Source organism: Pelobates fuscus, chromosome 3 (genome assembly GCF_036172605.1).
Source record: "Pelobates fuscus isolate aPelFus1 chromosome 3, aPelFus1.pri, whole genome shotgun sequence".
NCBI classification, from domain to species: Eukaryota; Metazoa; Chordata; class Amphibia; order Anura; family Pelobatidae; genus Pelobates; species Pelobates fuscus.
In genome coordinates, this window is record NC_086319.1 from 215,526,639 (window position 1) to 215,544,048 (window position 17,410).

Sequence of the window (17,410 nt, forward strand, 5' to 3'; positions counted from 1 at the left end):
AAGTAAGGTAAACATTACAAAAACAAACATTCTAATCTTGATCTTTAGTGATTCAAGCACAAAGTTCAAAGAGGGATTTACAGAAAGAACAAAAAAAACTAGCATCAAGTATACAGTGTATCACAAAACTCAAATACTATAAAATACAGAAATTTGCTCCCTATGTATGCACAGCTATAATATTGTTTACATTAGTAATTAAATAAATATTTATACATAAACTTTTACAAATGATGTATAGGTTTGTATTGCCATAAATGCTCACCAATGATGTGTTCATATGGCCAAAGCCCACAGCTAATACCAGAAAGACTGCTCATTCGGTGAACACTTACTGAATAAAACGGTTAATTATTGTTGCATTTAAAGCATATTTATGGCAGTGTGTTGTAGTAACCTGTTTACAAAACTGCAGATTTGGAACCCAAATATAACAGATAATAGAGATATAACTGAACCATGTACAAGGATTTAACAGAACAAAGCAAAATAAAAAAGATGTTCTGCTAGTTAAAACAAAATCCTGTGTATGAGCAATGAAATGCATCCATGCAATACTACTGCTGACAGATGTACATGGAAATTGTGCTAACACTGACATGTCTACAATGATGCCCACATAAGCAAATGCACACAGACATCAGCCCTCTCAGCTCTTCTCAAGGTCTTCGTTACACATCCAGTTCACTTTCATATTCTAAGACTGTACTTTGCCTGAATTTAGGTTTCTTGGATACCTGGCTGACAGCATTCTTAAACAAATCAATATAAACATACAAAAGGCCCTCACTTTTCACTAGACATTTGATATCGGAGAAGTGTTGACGTCTATTAATATCTGGAGAGAGGGCCTAACATTAAGGACAAACAAGTTAGCAGTTCTATTAATTTTTTTATTATTAAATTATGGTTTTACCAAGGTGTCAGTGAGTGTGCTATTGCAGGAACAAATGTAGAATATCCTATTCCGATGTACCCCTGAACAGATGCACCATATGGGTAACGTTTCTTTGGCTATGTGGTTTTGATCCTGTAGACAGAGTGGAACATGCAACACTTGGTGCTTGTGCTCCAAACTAGTCCATTTCTAGTAATTTCTAGTAATCTGTAAGATTTGAAAAATAATTTATATGTTCTGCCTAAAGCCAAGCAATGACCGAACCAATAATAAAAATAAAAATAATACAAGAAAATGTCAAGCCAGACAGTTGTTTTGTTTCAGGATATAAATATGACCTTTCACCTCTTCACAACCAGAGGGTGTTCAACTTACTGGCTTGTCTATCAAAGTGACTCATCAGCAACAAATAAAAACAAGCATTACTGCTATTCAAACTGTCAAAAGGTATCTTGGGAAAATATAAATTATAATATATGAAGAAGAGTTATCTTATTTTTTTTTCAGTAGAAAACATATGTGTTTTAACCATTTCCCTCAAAGCCCTTTTATATATAGCATTTTACGTTTTTCTTACTTTGCCTTAAAATAACAAACAAAAAACATACAAAACAAACAAAAATAGAAATAAAGATAAAACCACGCATACTTTTCTAAAAGCTGAATATCACCCAGCAGTAAATAATTTCTCCAGTGGCTGTAATCACTTCTTGTGTAGGGAAACTGTACATAATAATGGCCATTACCTTCTTTTCATTTATCCCAAAGTGTACAGGAACCTGCATAGCTCAATATAAAAAGGTTCCATCATTAGCACCAGGTGCAAAAAGATTGGAGGAGGTAGAGAGTATAATATGATGAGTAGAGAAACCTATGAAACATTGAATGAGTTTAAAGGGATTCTATAGTGCCAGAAAACAAAGCCATTTTCCTGGCACTATAGAATCCTATAGCGCCTCCCTCCCTCTTGCCCCCTCTCCTGCAGACTTACCCGAGTCCTGTGCAGATGTCCCTCGGCGCTGGGTCAGGCTCCGCCCATGCTCTTCCCCTAACGACATCAGCCGGCGGGGGGCACCTAATGCGCATACCCTGCAATGTTCGCGCTCGCATTAGGATTTCCCTATAGGAAAGCATTATTCATGCTCAGCATAAGAATGTCCAGCGTCAAATACCGAACCAAAGGTCAGTTTCAGTTTAGGAAGTCCCTCTAGTGGCTATCTGGTAGACAGCCATTAGAGGTGGAGTTAACCCACAGATGTAATAATTGCAGTTCCTCAGAAACTGCAATAATAACCACTGTAGGGTTAAGGGACATGGGACATTGCACACAGACCACTTCAATGAGCTAAAGTTCTCTGGGTGCCTACAGTGTCCCTGTAAGTCCTTGTGGAAGAGGCAATGAAAGGATGGCTTCGAGTTTAGTGGCATACATGCTAATCCCTGTCTTAGAAAGCATACCCCAGAAATTGAACTGTCTTCTGGTTGAAGAGGCATTAATCGAATATACAAGATAGACAGTATTTTAGGAGTCTAGTCAGTATTACCCTAACATTCTGGTGATGAGAGTGGGGGTCTGAGGAATGGATTAAAATATCAAGACAGACCACTGCACGTATTTGTAATATGTCTCACAGAACATCATTAATTAGATCCTGGAAGACTTGCCGGGTCTTTCCATAGTCTAAATGTCATAACTAGATAGTTATAATGCCTGCTACGGATATTAAAGACAGTCTTTCATTCATCTGCTTCTCTTATTCTTATTGTAAAAAACCTTGAACCCTTTATGCAATTAAATAATTCTGTTAGAAGGGGAATAGGATAGGCGTTGTGGACTGTAATACGATCAAACCCCTATAGCAGTGGCAGGCAACCTTTGGCACTCCGGATGTTATGGACTACATCCCCCATAATGCTCTTACACCCATAATGCTAGCAAAGCATCATGGGTGGTGTAGTCCGAAACATCTGGAGTGCCGAAATTTTATTGTGCCTGCCCTATAGACAATACAGGGTCAGTAAGAAAAAAAAATAATCCTGCTCTGGAGATGAGGATTTTCTGATGATACCCTTAGCCAGTGACCTCGTGATATACTCCTTCATAATAACATTATCTGAGAGTGCAGAGACTCTATCTTTAGGTGGCATTGTACCAGAAAGTAGATCTATAGCACAGTCGTAAGGACCACGGGAGGCAATCTTTCAGCTTCTTTCTTTTCAAATACTTTCCATAGGTTAGCATATTGCGGAGTAATGTAAGTGGACAAAGGAGCAGATGTAGGAGGCTTGGGAGGCTTGCAGGATTAGACTTTTTAAGGGGTGCCCTTGAAGGCACACTAGGACATAGCTTTTGGGCTAGGTTTTAGTCCCGTTACCTGCTATTTTGCAGATATTTTCTGTTTTTTTAATTTTCTTTCCCCCTTTCTCCTTTCTCCCTCCCTTGTTTTCAGCAACATTTATACTTTGTTTTTTGTATCCACGTGAGATAGCACTTATTAGGATTTGTAATTACTTCTCTTTCCCACATTTGTTGGGATTTTATTATGCCTATTAAAAGTTATTTTTTATCCATGGGTTGCTCTCCTAACTTTATAGGGTAGGCCTTAGAGTGGCTGGACTAATGGTAGAGTAGTCAAAGAGAATGCCTAGGTCAAAGACAGGAGAGATACCGATAAACGATATAACAAGCCAAACTCAAAGGATTACAGAGATCATGAGAAATTATTAAAAAGACAAATCAGTAACCAGGAATAGGAAATACAAGGAACGCACTCTTGGGCTACTAGAACCACAACATGGAGTGGTAGAGGTAAGCATCAATTGGGAGAGCTTAATTTCTATTGGTCCATGTCATAAGTAAATTTCTTATGATTTATTGATGGTAGAAATCCTTATTAGTATACGTGTCAACATCACATTTGTGTGCTGAATTCGGTCCGGCGAATTCACCAATAAGACCTAAATTCATTCTGGCAAATGGGCTATTTGGACCTAAATCTGACTGCCCATATTACACCCTATGGCACGCAAGCGTAAAGTATTGCAGAGAATGCCGAGGGGTTTCAAGTAAGAGATATGCAATTCGGATACTTCCATTGCAGCGAACGACTAACTTTAAAAGAGATTTTGTTTTTAATGTAGTTGTTGTCTAGGTCTATGAGTAGAAACATTATGGGATTCTGAAGTTCCACAAATAGAGCAGTATCCATAGAAAGACCTATGAACAGGGTATTTTGACCACTTTAATTATGTTTTTTATGTCTCAGTAGGTTATAAGATTGCTATTTGCAGTGCTAACTGTTTTCAACATGGTGGAAGGACAGTGAGATAAATGATATCATATCATCTATAAATATGCAGCAAAGGAATTTAATATGTAAGAATTATATTCTGAAGTTAATTATCCAACACCCTTGCACGCTCTAAAGAAAAAAAAAAATAGATAGAAATACCAGGAGGTTGAATCGCTATGGAGACTTTTGTACACTTTTCCAATTATCACATAGTTTGGAACATTATAACTCTTTTCATGAACAATACACTAACAGACTCCTAAATGGCAGAGAATTGAGTAGTGAGACTGCAGTGGCATGATCTCTACACCAAAACTGCTTCATTAAGCTAAAGTTGTTTTGCTCACTATCGTGCCCCTGTTATTGTACTTTTGGCTTTTTTTTTGTATGTGCAAGTTGAATATAAACATAATACATCTGCACTGTCTCCTCTATGATATAAAAATATATGTAACACAACATATTTGAGACAATGATAAACAAACTCCGTGTCATGATGGTTTTTATGCAGAATTTTGTAGTATCACTGAAGAGCCTCTTCCTTCAATTTCCATAAATAATCTTTTAAAATCACTAAGCATACAAGAGTTTGATTTTAAGCCGAGTTTCCCCATAGGACCCATGCATGTACAGCACATGTCCCTGTAGGCATTTCTTCTATCAATATGGATTTAAGACCAGGAATTTGCTTATATATCTTATGTACTACTTAGGTTCTGTGGACCCTACATGGACTGGAGGTTTGCTGGGAAGAGAATGCATAGAGACTATGTTGATGACCTTTAAAGTATTTTCTATTTCCTTGATAATTGAAACACTACAACAGGTTATCTCATGTTTGTGTATTATTTGCTGTGTGATAGCCCAAAAAGGGCACATCCAGAGCAGTTCCAAAGTATGAAGCAAAGACACAGAACTCTTCTACTTACATTTATAGTCACACAATTACATTTACAACAGGCAGAAGGCTACCAGTTTATGGTCATCTGTAAATGTTCTATTAAATCGCATTGATCTATATTTTAGCTGGATTCAAGTTTATACATGTGTGTCAGTTAAGAACATGTCTGATTTTATTTTTATAGCCACTAAATTGACCATATGCTGCCTAATAGTAGATTTGTATATGTGCCTTTTCTGGACAGTGACCACTGACAATGGATTCAGATTTATTCATATTGGATGAAAACACAAAATATAGTTTTCATTTGGAATGAGTTATACTAATTTGACTGTCTCTCTGTCACACTAACTCGCAGAATTTCTTGCATTAGGAAAATGTATAAACACTCATCACATATTTTACATATATATTTGAATCTCTCTGTATGCATTTTTACCAAAAAAAAAAAAATTAAGATATTACTTCCCTTCGACTAGAATCATTATCATAATTTTTAATGCAAAAATATATTTAGCTATGCTATACACACTATTGCATGAAGCTATAAAGAATAATGGTAATTTAAGAAAACATTTGTGCATTCGAAATGTTAACACTTCCTTTAAGCAATAAATCACACAGACATTGTAAGAGTACAGGTACATAATAATGAAGAGGAAAACTGCCAAGGATGCAGCAATTGAGTGAGTCTACTTACATTTACTATTGCCTCCTTTGTCTGAGCCATGTCAGAGATAACTCCATCTGTAATAATCAGCAGAATGAAATATTGGGAGCCATCCTTTATTGAAGCAGCATATCTAAAAGAAAGAAAGAAAGCAATTACTCGTAATAAGACAACAACAACAGATTCAATTATGTAAAATATTTTATACTGAAGGCTTGTCAATAATTCAAGTCTATAAACAAACCAGCATAGGCATGTATTGAAAAGTTAAAAGCACTTGCTTTGAAAGACTTAAGATCCTTTAATATAATGTATCAGTCGGCAAGCACATTATTTTAATTAACATTCATAAGCAAACCTTAAAATAGCTTTGAAGAAAACAGCCCACTAATATAAATACTTGTGGAGATTAAATTCTATGAAGGTATTACCATAAGTGTATTGGTTGAAAAAGCACCCTTCGTCAAGCCATAACGTAATCCTTAACAGACTGCTGTTTAGACTCAACGTTTTCACGAGTTTCCTATGAAGGTACCAATAGGTGACTGTATCTTGTTTATTTACTGACAAAATGCACACTTATAGGGTTATTCGCTAAAGTGAGAATTGCCAGGATTTCAAGTGAAATTCAAATAGGGATCAACCAATATCATTTTTTCAGAGCCGATACCGTTTATCGGTTGCCTTTCGTGCCGATTGCTGATAACCAGTACTGATATTCTTAACGTTTAAAATTTTGAATAGGCAATACAATTTCTACAATTCTGCCATTACCTGAACATGTTTATTGTTTAATACTTTATTTACAGTGTTTACTCTAACTTAATGAGCACCTTTCTTTTTTAAATAAGTTTCCAAAATTTGAATGCGCATTAGATACGATGGTGCATTACATTCAGGGCAAAATGCTAAATTTTCCAGCGAATTCACACAAATTAAAACTGGTAAATTCACAAAGGCGAATTAAAACTGGTGAATTTACACAGACTAATTTAATTCTAGCTAATTCACACAGACAAATGTAGTTCCTGAAATCGAGCTTAAGAAAGAATAGACTTAACATGTAACACTAAAATGGAAATACCACCAATTTTACTATGGTATATGGCAATAAACATTTTTATTGTAACACAATGTTGTATAGTAGTATCATCTTGTATACATGCGCATTACATTCACCAGCAAAAACATTTTTCAGCTTCCAGGTTTTAAAATTGGGGTGCGCATTAGGTTCCATGGCATATTTGATTCAAGTAAATTTGGTATATGCATATGTTTACATCCACTTTGATAGTAGAATAAACAAATGGACCACACTTTTTAATTTATTTTTTTTAAACACCATTAAAAAAAATACTCATGCAAAGGTAATAATGCACACTATGCACATAGATTACAACTTGGTAGAATGTGCAATGAAATATGTATTGAAAAAAATAATTTAAGATTAATGCATATTTCTTTTCAAATTATTTTTATAGAACAATTGTTTTATTAAATACAACACAACAATATTTTGAAACAAAGCTATAAACAATTAAAATATGTTTCATTAGTCCCGGACCTTATCTTATAGTTAGGATAGCCTTATGCCTATCCTACGCATGCTTAAACTCCTTTACTGTGTTACCCTCTACCACTTCAGCTGGAAGGCTATCCCATGCATCCACTACCCTCTCAGTAAAGTAATACTTCCTGATATTATTTGTAAACTTTTCCCCTCTAATTTATGACTATGTCCTCTTGCTGTGGTAGTTTTTCCTTCTTTTAAATATATAGTCTCCTCCTTTACTGTGTTGATTCCCTTTATGTATTTACATGTTTCTATCATATTCCCCCTGTCTCGTCTTTCCTCCAAGCTATACAAGTTAAGTTCCTTTAACCTTTCCTTGTAACTTTTATCCTGCAATCCATGAACCAGCCCTTCTCTGAACTCTCTCTAAAGTATCAATCTCCTTCTGGAGATCTGGTCTCCACTACTGCGTACAATACTCCAAGTGTGGTCTCACCAGTGTTCTGTACAATGGCATGAGCACTTCCCTCTTTCTACTGCTAATACCTCTCCATATACAACCAAGCATTCTGCTAGCATTTCCTGCTGCTCTGTTACATTGTCTGCCAACCTTTAAGTCATCAGAAATAATCACCCCTAAATCCCTTTCCTCAGATGTTGAGGTTAGGACTCTATCAAATATTCTGTACTCTGCCCTTGGGTTTTTACATCCAAGATGCATTATCTTGCACTTATCCACATTAAATGTCAGTTGCCACAACCATTTTCCTAGTTTTCCTAAATCATTTGCCATTTGGCTTATTATTTGGCCTTTTTCCTAACTGAGGCCCCTCTTTCCTTCAGTTTTATCTGTAAATACTTAACACAAAGATTAATTGAGGCAGCCAGCTAGACCTTTATCCTCTTCTACATACCTTCCTTCGTTTTTTTCTTTTTAATCTAACTAATCCTTGTTTTACTTTCCTTTTCTCATTTATGTATCTAAAAAATGTTTTGTTCCCCCCCCCCCTTTTTTTTTTTTACTAACTGCTATTTTCTCTTCTGTGTGTGATTTGGAAGCTCTTATAACTTGCTTAGCCTCTTTCTGCCTAATCTTATAGATCATTTGGTCTTCCTCACTCTGTTTTTTTTTATAATTACTAAATGCTAACTTTTTGTTTTTTACTATTTTGGCCACATCTGCGGAGTACCACAGTGGTTTCTTGAATTTTTTGCTTTTACTGACAAGCCTAATGCAATTTTCTGTTGCCTTCAGTAGTGCAACTTTTAAATAATCCCATTTCTCTTGGACTCAATTTAAATTGATCCAGTCTGATAATGACTCGTTTACACGTATTCTAATTTTAGAAAAGTCTGTTTATCTAAAGTCTAAAACTTTTGTTTTTGTGTGGTGTGACTCAGTCACTGTTCTTATATTAAACCACACCGACTGATGATCACTGGATCCTAAATTTCACCTATAGTAATATCCGATACCAAATCTCCATTTGTTAACACTAAATCTAGTATGGCCTCTTTACGAGTTAGCTCCTCAACGATTTGTTTTAGAGACAATCCCAGTAGGGAGTTTAGAATATGTGTGCTCCTGGCACAAGCAGCTATTTTGGTTTTCCAATTCACACCAGGAAGATTAAAGTCACCCATGATGATAACTTCCCCCTTCATTTGAGGGATAGGGGAAAAGGGGGAGTAATGCATATTGTTGCTCATTCTACTAAATTTTAATCCATGGGCAATATGTGCATTGTTACAATTGCATGATATCAAACACATGTGGTATGATAATAAAGATTAAAGGTTAACTTTCGAGTTATGTGGCTTGGCCTCAAATTTGATTGCTAAATGGGGAATATAAGCTGCTTAGAAGGGGTGCGCTTGAAAAGGCTGAAGACAAGAGATCTGCATTTTTTGCAAGGTGTTTTAAATATACCCACTAATGAAACAAATGCATAATTGAATGCATGCATGTTTTCATTTGGGGTATATCTACTAAACAGTGGCATTTTTTTATTTTATTTGGGCAGAGAAGTGAGCCTGCTCATATCTCATTGTCAGTCAGAGTTTGGGGGGCAGGCTTCCCTCATCTGACCAGCAGCTCTGAAATTCACCACACTGCCAGGTACTGACAATCTGTGATACGCCCCTTAATCCTTGAGGTATCCCATTGTTTTGTATAATAAACACTATACAAATGTTTATGATGTATGGAATAACCCAAGGATCAGGGGACCTATGACAGATTAAAATAACATTAAAAATTGTGTTTAATCATTACCCCTCCATATTAAATGCAAGAAAATCACTGACCCCAATAATATATAATTAAATTAATTATTACTATATAACAGTATTGTATAGGTAGTACTTGGCAGTATGGTGTCCATACTCCACATGGTGAACCTTGGCAAAATGGTGATTTGAGGATGAGTTTGGCTTTAAGCAAAGCAGAGTATCATTAAAAAAAAGATGCCAAAGGCATGAAGCACTGTGGCATATATGTACGGTAGCAATAGAGGGTTAATTTGTCCTGTTGGTACAGTTAGAGAAACGTTTAGAGAGAGTTCATGACCCCTGGTTAGGTTGTTGGGCAGAGTGGGACAAGTAGCTGGGCAGATTTAGTGACACAGCTGTTGCTGGGGACAAGAGCTGGCTGGGGATTAGTTGCTGGCCGTGAACCAACAAAGAACAGGAAGCCAGGTTAGAATAAAAGGTGGCAGCACAAGCGCAATCTCTGGCAGCTGTTTTGAAGGACAGGCGAAGCATGGACGGACCCCCGCCCTCCCTCCCCTATTTGCTAACTTTATTTATAATTAATGTTGTGGTGTTAGAAAGCTTTGGGGCAAAGGTTCAAGTTCTGAGAAAGGATGATTGTATATAAAAGGGGGTCAGGTTAGCTATGACTTACTGGCAATTAAGTGATAGTGAAAGTTAAAAGTTTTGGAAGTAAAGTGAAGAAGTTTATGTGAATAGGTTACCATTATCAAGTTATGGTGGTATGCCTCTTTCAAGCTTTAAATAAACACCACGGCCAAGCCCATTGAAAAAAAAAAAAATTGTGTCTGTGTTTATTGTGTGGTCTAAGTTATTTATGCGAAATATTGCCTACCATACATATTATTTATACTAGGCAGATGTCTTCAAGCTCTCTATTACCTAATGCCTCTAACTCCGCTCCACAAGCAGGTGAACTGCCCACACCGCCTTAGCTGGTGGCTGTCCGCAGAAAACAGAGCGTTGTAAAGGTAAGCATAATATTGGTAACTATAAAGACTGATTCAGATTATTAGGAAAATGTCAGATTATAGGCTGTAGTAATCAGCCAAGTTGATAATTGGTCAATCCCTAATTTCAAATTGAAGTCCAAAATAGCTTTGATTTTTGCTTAAGACCCTAGGTGTACAGTCTTATTTCATGTGACATAACATGTCAGATCTCTCTGATGTAATTATTTTAAACAAACCTATGCACGTATGCATTGCATTCCGTAGTTTGTGTATAATTATATTCAGCGCATGTGTTACAATTTTCTTTGTACATCTATGTGAAAACTGACATTCCTATCTCTTCCCCTACTTAATCTCTGGGCACATCATTATCAGTGTTCAAGTACTTTGTGTGTCAACTATTCAACACCAGTCATTCATTTTCTCATTCCCTATTCCTGGTTAGTATCTGGATCTTGCTTCCTTGCTTCAGATACATGGCTCTCTGCTTGTCTTGACAGATCTGATGCTCTGGTTGCTATCCTGATGTTTCAGAGTTATTCCATATGGAAGCACATTTTTAAAGTATTCCATTATTTATAATAATTTAACAACTGCAATTGGCAATACCGAAGGGAAATTTACCATATGTCCACTAGAATTCTCCCATAGACATCAATGTAAATAGCAATGCTGTGTGACATTAAATTGCATGAAATTACACAGTCTTTTCATTATTATATGTTGTAATTTTTACTAAAATGTTTATGCCTCACTGAGTTGACCTAAACTCCCTGAAATAAACGTATTATACATTGTCTACTTTCAAAATAAAGGGACATTATAGCCACCAAAATAACTTTTGCATAATGAAGCAGTTTTTGTGTTTAGATCATGCCGCTGAAGTCACACTGCTTAATTATCTGCCATGGGTAACTCACAATGCCTATATTAAAAAAATAAATACAAAAATAAATTTCAATCAGATGCCACTAGAGGAGGAGTTTGTGACAAAACCCACTATTTTGCCTGTATAGGAGATGTCCTCCTCCCAAGTTCAGGAAACTGGTCCCTGAACCCTATTCATGTTTTCTCTGCATTTGGTATATAAATCTAATGAACACAGACCAGCCCCCCTGACTCATTAACTACTTACAAACCACAGGATTAAGTGCTCTCTCTGTGTGGCCGCCATTCCTATAACCGAACGCCACATTATGGAGAAAACTGTGGCCATCTTGTCGCACGAACGCAGACAGCGGGACTTGGTCATCGATTTTTTTGGAACCAAGTCCCGACACTTGACCTCACGAACACCGGTTAAACCATGTGAACACCTGATTCTTTCTGCGACAAACCAGGAAAGCGCTGTTCGGTAGGTTTGTTCGTATGAACAAGTCAAACAAACACTACCTATGAGCCAGGGGAACCGTTTGTCCTTTTTGTTAATTTTGGAAATCCCCAAATGGACCGACCGCTACCACTGAAGCTATGGAATTAATTTGGATATACGCCTCATGATCGGTTGGTCAAAACTTTACCCCCAGTGGCGATTTGACTGTATTCGTGGATAGATCCAGGCTATCTGGGGATATCATATTTGTGGGGGTTCCTATAGGTTTATTATGTATTTTCATATGTTTTAATATGGTATGTCATTTATGCCTAGTCATGCTGACATTATAATTTGTAACCATTTTGTGGGAGTGTTCTGGGCGTGTTTTCCTGCCCCCTGATTTTGAATATAAGTGGGCCAGTTGCTCAGCTTAAACACATTCGTTTCTACCGTTCATCAAGTCTAGGCTGATGTTTGGGGAACTTGGGTTATAATCACTACTGCGCTTGGGACTCTGGAGATTTATAATGGATATACTCAGCCGGAGTATAAGGGATCCGTTACAGAGTTAACCCAAGCAGGTAATTATTGTAGTTTACGAAAACTACAATAATTACATGCTCATGGTTCAGGGTGATGGGAGTTTGCACCCAGACCACTTCAATGGACTAAAGTGGTCTGGGTACCTACAGTGTCCCTTTAAGGGTGTACATTTTATACAAGTAAACAGTTCCCCTTTCACTCCTCCACATTAACCCCTTAACGCCGTTACGGCGTGCTATGCCGTCACGGGTTAAGTGGGCTTTAACGCCGTTATGACGGCATAGCACGCCGTAACGGCTTGCAGCCCCAGGAGGTAAGTTATACTTACCTCCGCCGCGATCCGCTTCGGGAGGACTGCCTCACAGCCCAGGCAGCCCTCCCACGGCAAATCAGGCCCCCGGGGGCCATGTGATCGCTCTCAAAGAGCGATCACATGGCCCCCTATAGCTGGCTGTGGATATGCCAGCAGGGGGACTGTTTGAAATATCAGACAGTCCCCCTGCTGGTGGGAAGTATAAAAAATAAATAAAAGACAAGTGTAAAAATAAATTAAATATATTTTTATATATATATAATATGTATATATATTATATATATAATATATATACATATTATATATATGTAACGTCATACAAAGTGTATTTTAATATTAATATAAGTATATATATTAATATTAAAATACACTTAGAATGACGTTACATATATATAATATGTATATATATTATATATATAATAGATGTACATATATATATTATATATAAATATGTATAATTAAAATAATAAATAAATAAAATAATAAAATAAATAAATAAAATATTGAAACAAAATTTAATATAAATTATATATGCATATGTAATTTCATTCTAACTGTATTTTGTTATTAATATATATATATCGGTAACAAAATACACTTAGAATGACATTCTATATATATCTATATATATATAAAATACAAATAACCGCAAATATATATATATAGATAAATACATATAATTACATAAAAGATTACATTAGTATACACGTAGAATTTAAATACCTATAAATGCATATATATTAAAATTCTACATGTATATTTAAATAATCTTTTAACGTAATTATGTGATTTGATTAATTAAAATTTGATTGACATGCCTGACAACACAGGGAGAAAGTGCAGAGAATTTAATTTGCAAGCACTATATATGACCCTGTAACTCTCCAAGAAACCATAAAACCTGTACATAGGGGGTACTGTTTTACTCGGGAGACTTCGCTGAACTCAAATATTCGTGTTTCAAACTGGTAAATTGTATTACAACGATTATATTTTAAGTAAAAGTGAAGTTTTTTGCATTTTTTACAAACGAACTGCACTTTTATGGACTATATTATTGTTGTAATATGTTTTACTGTTTTAAAACACTAATATTTGTGTTTAGTGAAGTCTCCCGAGAATAACAGTACCCCCCATATACAGGTTTTATGGTGTTTTGGAAAGTTAGAGAGTCACATATAAGGCTTGCATTTCATTTTTTTCGCATTGAAATTTGCCAGATTGGTTATGTTGCCTTTGAGAGCGTATGGTAGCCCAGGAATGAGAATTACCCCCATGATGGCATACCATTTGCAAAAGTAGACAACCCGAGGTATTGCAAGCGGGGTATGTCCAGTCTTTCTTAGTAGCCACTTAGTCACAAACACTGGCCAAATATTCGTTTTTTGCTTTTTTCACACAAAAACAAATATGAACGCTAACTTTGGCCAGTGTTTGTGACTAAGTGGCTACTAAAAAAGACTAAACATACCCCACTTTCAATACCTTGGCTTGTCTACTTTTTCAAATGGTATGCCATTATGGGGGTAATTCTCATTCCTGGGCTACCACACCGTCTCAAAGGTAACATTACCAATCTGGCAAATTTCAATTTGAAAATGTAATGTTCTATATTTGACCCTGTAACTTTCCAAAACAACATAAAACCTGTTAATGGGGGGTACTGTTGTACTCGTGAGACATCGCTGATTACAAATATGTGCATTTTTTTGCAGTAAAACCTAACAGTATTATGACATTCACAGTTAAAATGTCAGACGGAAATGCAAATTTAAAAAAAAATCTTATTTTCTCACATTTTTTTTACTTTTATTCATAATAAATGATGTTCCATATATGAATAGTTAATGATAGATTAAAGCCCTGTTTCTCCTGAACAAAATGATATATAATAAGTGTGGGTGCATATAATTTGAAAGAGGGGAACTACGGGTGAACAGACATATAGCGCAAATTCCAGTTTTTGTTTACGTTTTGTTTTGATCAGAACGTGCACTATTGACTCCGTCCTGAAGGGGTTAAAACACAGCCACACATTACTGTATAACCCATCCCTAAAGCTTTGTTGATGCCAGAGGAGACCCCTCTCTGTTACTGTACTTGCATCTTGCTGATTTTCTGTATAACATTGGACTGCTCCTAACATATTTCTACATCTTCCATTACACACAATGTGTTAGGAAGCAGTGGCTAATCCACTGATCTAGAAAACAATATTGTACATTTAGACAATATTGCACTCAAAATATAAAACATTTATTTTAGCTTACAAATATAAACATATATTTCAAAAGTCACTATTAATGCACATTAATAGAGAAGGTGATCTTCACAATGCTCAGTATTTACTTTCTGTAAATATTCAGCATTGCCATTTTACCTATGTGAAATATCTGACAGATTGCTCCAACCACAACATGCAAATTCGAACTGCACAGTGAGATGGTTTGTCACATTGCCTGTCTAGTTTCCCCATCTCAGATTCTCTTACACATATTGGCTGTCTATGAAACCCCCCAAGTAAGTGCATACATTTAAGCTCCTCTCCAATTTGTTTCTAGTGTAAGTGATGCATGCCATCAGAATTAACAGCTTCCACAAGGCTACATTTTAAATATAATGCTAAATCTTAAGTATTGTCATTATCTCTCTGTAGTATCATACACATAATGTTTCTGACATTCTCCACTTTAGTTCAGCAACATTTATAATCTAATTTAGATCCTCTCTCCACTGACAGTAACATAGATCAGGTTACAAATAGATAATTAGAGTCTTGTACCAGGCATGCATGCTTAGACTACTTACATAATTTGTCGGAAGCTGTAATCGCTAACCTGACAGTAAGGATGGGATTTAGTAATATAAAAATGAGCAGCACTCAGGGTGGGCTGGCCTGCTGGCATACCAAGAATTTTTTTGGTGGGCTGCTGTAGCCTGGGCTGGAGGAGAGAGGGAGGAAGGTGGAACTGGAGGAGAGAAGGAGATGGAGCTTTGAGAAAGAGTAAGATGGAGCTGGAGGGGGGAGAGGAAGATGGAGCTTTGTGTAGAGAGGGAGATTGGGCTGGTGGGAATGATGGAGCTAGAGAGCAGTGGCGTCATTAGAGGAGTTCATGCCTCCCCACATCATGCAGTGTCCCCCCAACTGAAATTGAAGTCGGGAGCAGTCAGTGAGTCACCCTTCACAAGCTAAAGCAGCACTGTCACTGTGGAACTGTTTTCGACCCTTTTCCCACGAGCAGTCAGAGGGGGCACTGTGCTGGGAGGACTTCCTCCTGGGTCATAGAGAGCAGCAGAGGGAGAGGAAGCTCAGCTCTGCACAGAGGCATCCAGGCAGCTGCTGGTAAATCTGAGTCTGTGTGTGTGTGAGTCAGTGTGTGTGAGAGAGAGAGAGAGTCAGTGTATATGGGTCAGTCTCTGTGTATGGGGGGGTGTGTGTGTGTGTGTGTGTGTGTGTGTGTGTGTGTGTGTGTGTGTGTGTGTGTGTGTGTGTGTGTGTGTGTGTGTGTGTGTGTGTGTGTGTGTGTGTGAGAGAGAGAGAGAGAGAGAGAGGTCAGTAACTGGGGGGGACTTAATGAAGTAAGAAAAAACATGGGTAAGGGGGAGACCCAAAAGGTAAAACTCCATCAAACCATGTGATTGATTGATACAGAGGATCCATTTAAAAAGAATCTTCTTTTAAAATAAAGATTTTAACTTTTTTTTTTCTACAAAGTAGTTAAAGAAAATACTTATTTGAGACAAACTAGGAGTAGAAAAAAATGAAATAAAATTCAAACAACTAAATGCATTCATCAAGTATTTAATTACCGTGCAACATGGTTAATTACTGGAGCAAAGTTTGTGGGTCCATAGAGCTGCACACTTTTCAAACTTCTGTAATAAGCTTCCATTACTCCTTCTATTCCATTACAATATGGATTTTGAGGATTTCCATTCTGCTCAAAATGTAGAAAATGAAACAATATCAACGTTAACATATAAACCTACATACATTTTAATTACAAGATTGGCTTGAACACTCTAAAGCAAAAAAGTGACTATCGTTGTAGAAATGGCTTCAAACAAGCATAAATGAAAAGCAAAACCTCTGCACTAATACAGGATTTACCATGGCAATTCTGCTAAAAAAAAGCCTTCTGCATTTGACATAAAAATGAATAAACAGATAAACTAAATGTAACACAACAATTCCAAAGACATGGAGGGGGGGGGAGGACTTTACTAGCTGGCAATTCATGCATAAATGATTAATTATACACACACAGATATTAAGATTCTGCCTCAGTATCTATACTAAGTTCAGCTCGATTTGTGAATATAAGTAGATAATCTATGGATGTTTTTCTTGTTGAGCACATACTAGTTTTGCCAAGAACAGTTCATAGGTGGTAGCTTTATTCTTGCACCTATCATCTCTTATGTGGGAAGTGAAACTGTTGAACATAACTTTCATGTCAGCAAGGAGTTGGATAATGCAACTATGGATTCACAGTTTGGAGTGTTCCTAAAGGTGTTATTTTTATTTGAAAAATCACTTTAATTCGTTTCTGCCAGAAGCACTAAGCAAAGGTTGCTCCTGGTGACTGTGCTGCCTGTGACCATCAATTTCATTATAGAGCCTCATGTAGCCCTGTCAATCTAGTAATCTGTGCTTGGACTTTGAGATCAGTTTTCTGCTCACTGGATGTCATATCATAGACACCACAACAATTTGTCAAAAAGCTGCATCCTTGACGA

General features: G+C 36.6%; 1 protein-coding gene across 1 annotated transcript in view; it reads right to left on the reverse strand.

Annotated features, from left to right (window-relative positions):
• CPNE8 (copine 8) overlaps positions 1-17,410 on the reverse strand; it is a 292,084-nt gene that overhangs the window by 22,935 nt on the left and 251,739 nt on the right. The window contains exons 16-17 of the mRNA XM_063448068.1: positions 16,481-16,608; positions 5,793-5,895 (exon numbers count right to left, since the gene is read on the reverse strand). Coding sequence (XP_063304138.1) covers positions 5,793-5,895; positions 16,481-16,608 — 231 coding nt within the window. The remainder of the gene's footprint in view (positions 1-5,792; positions 5,896-16,480; positions 16,609-17,410) is intronic.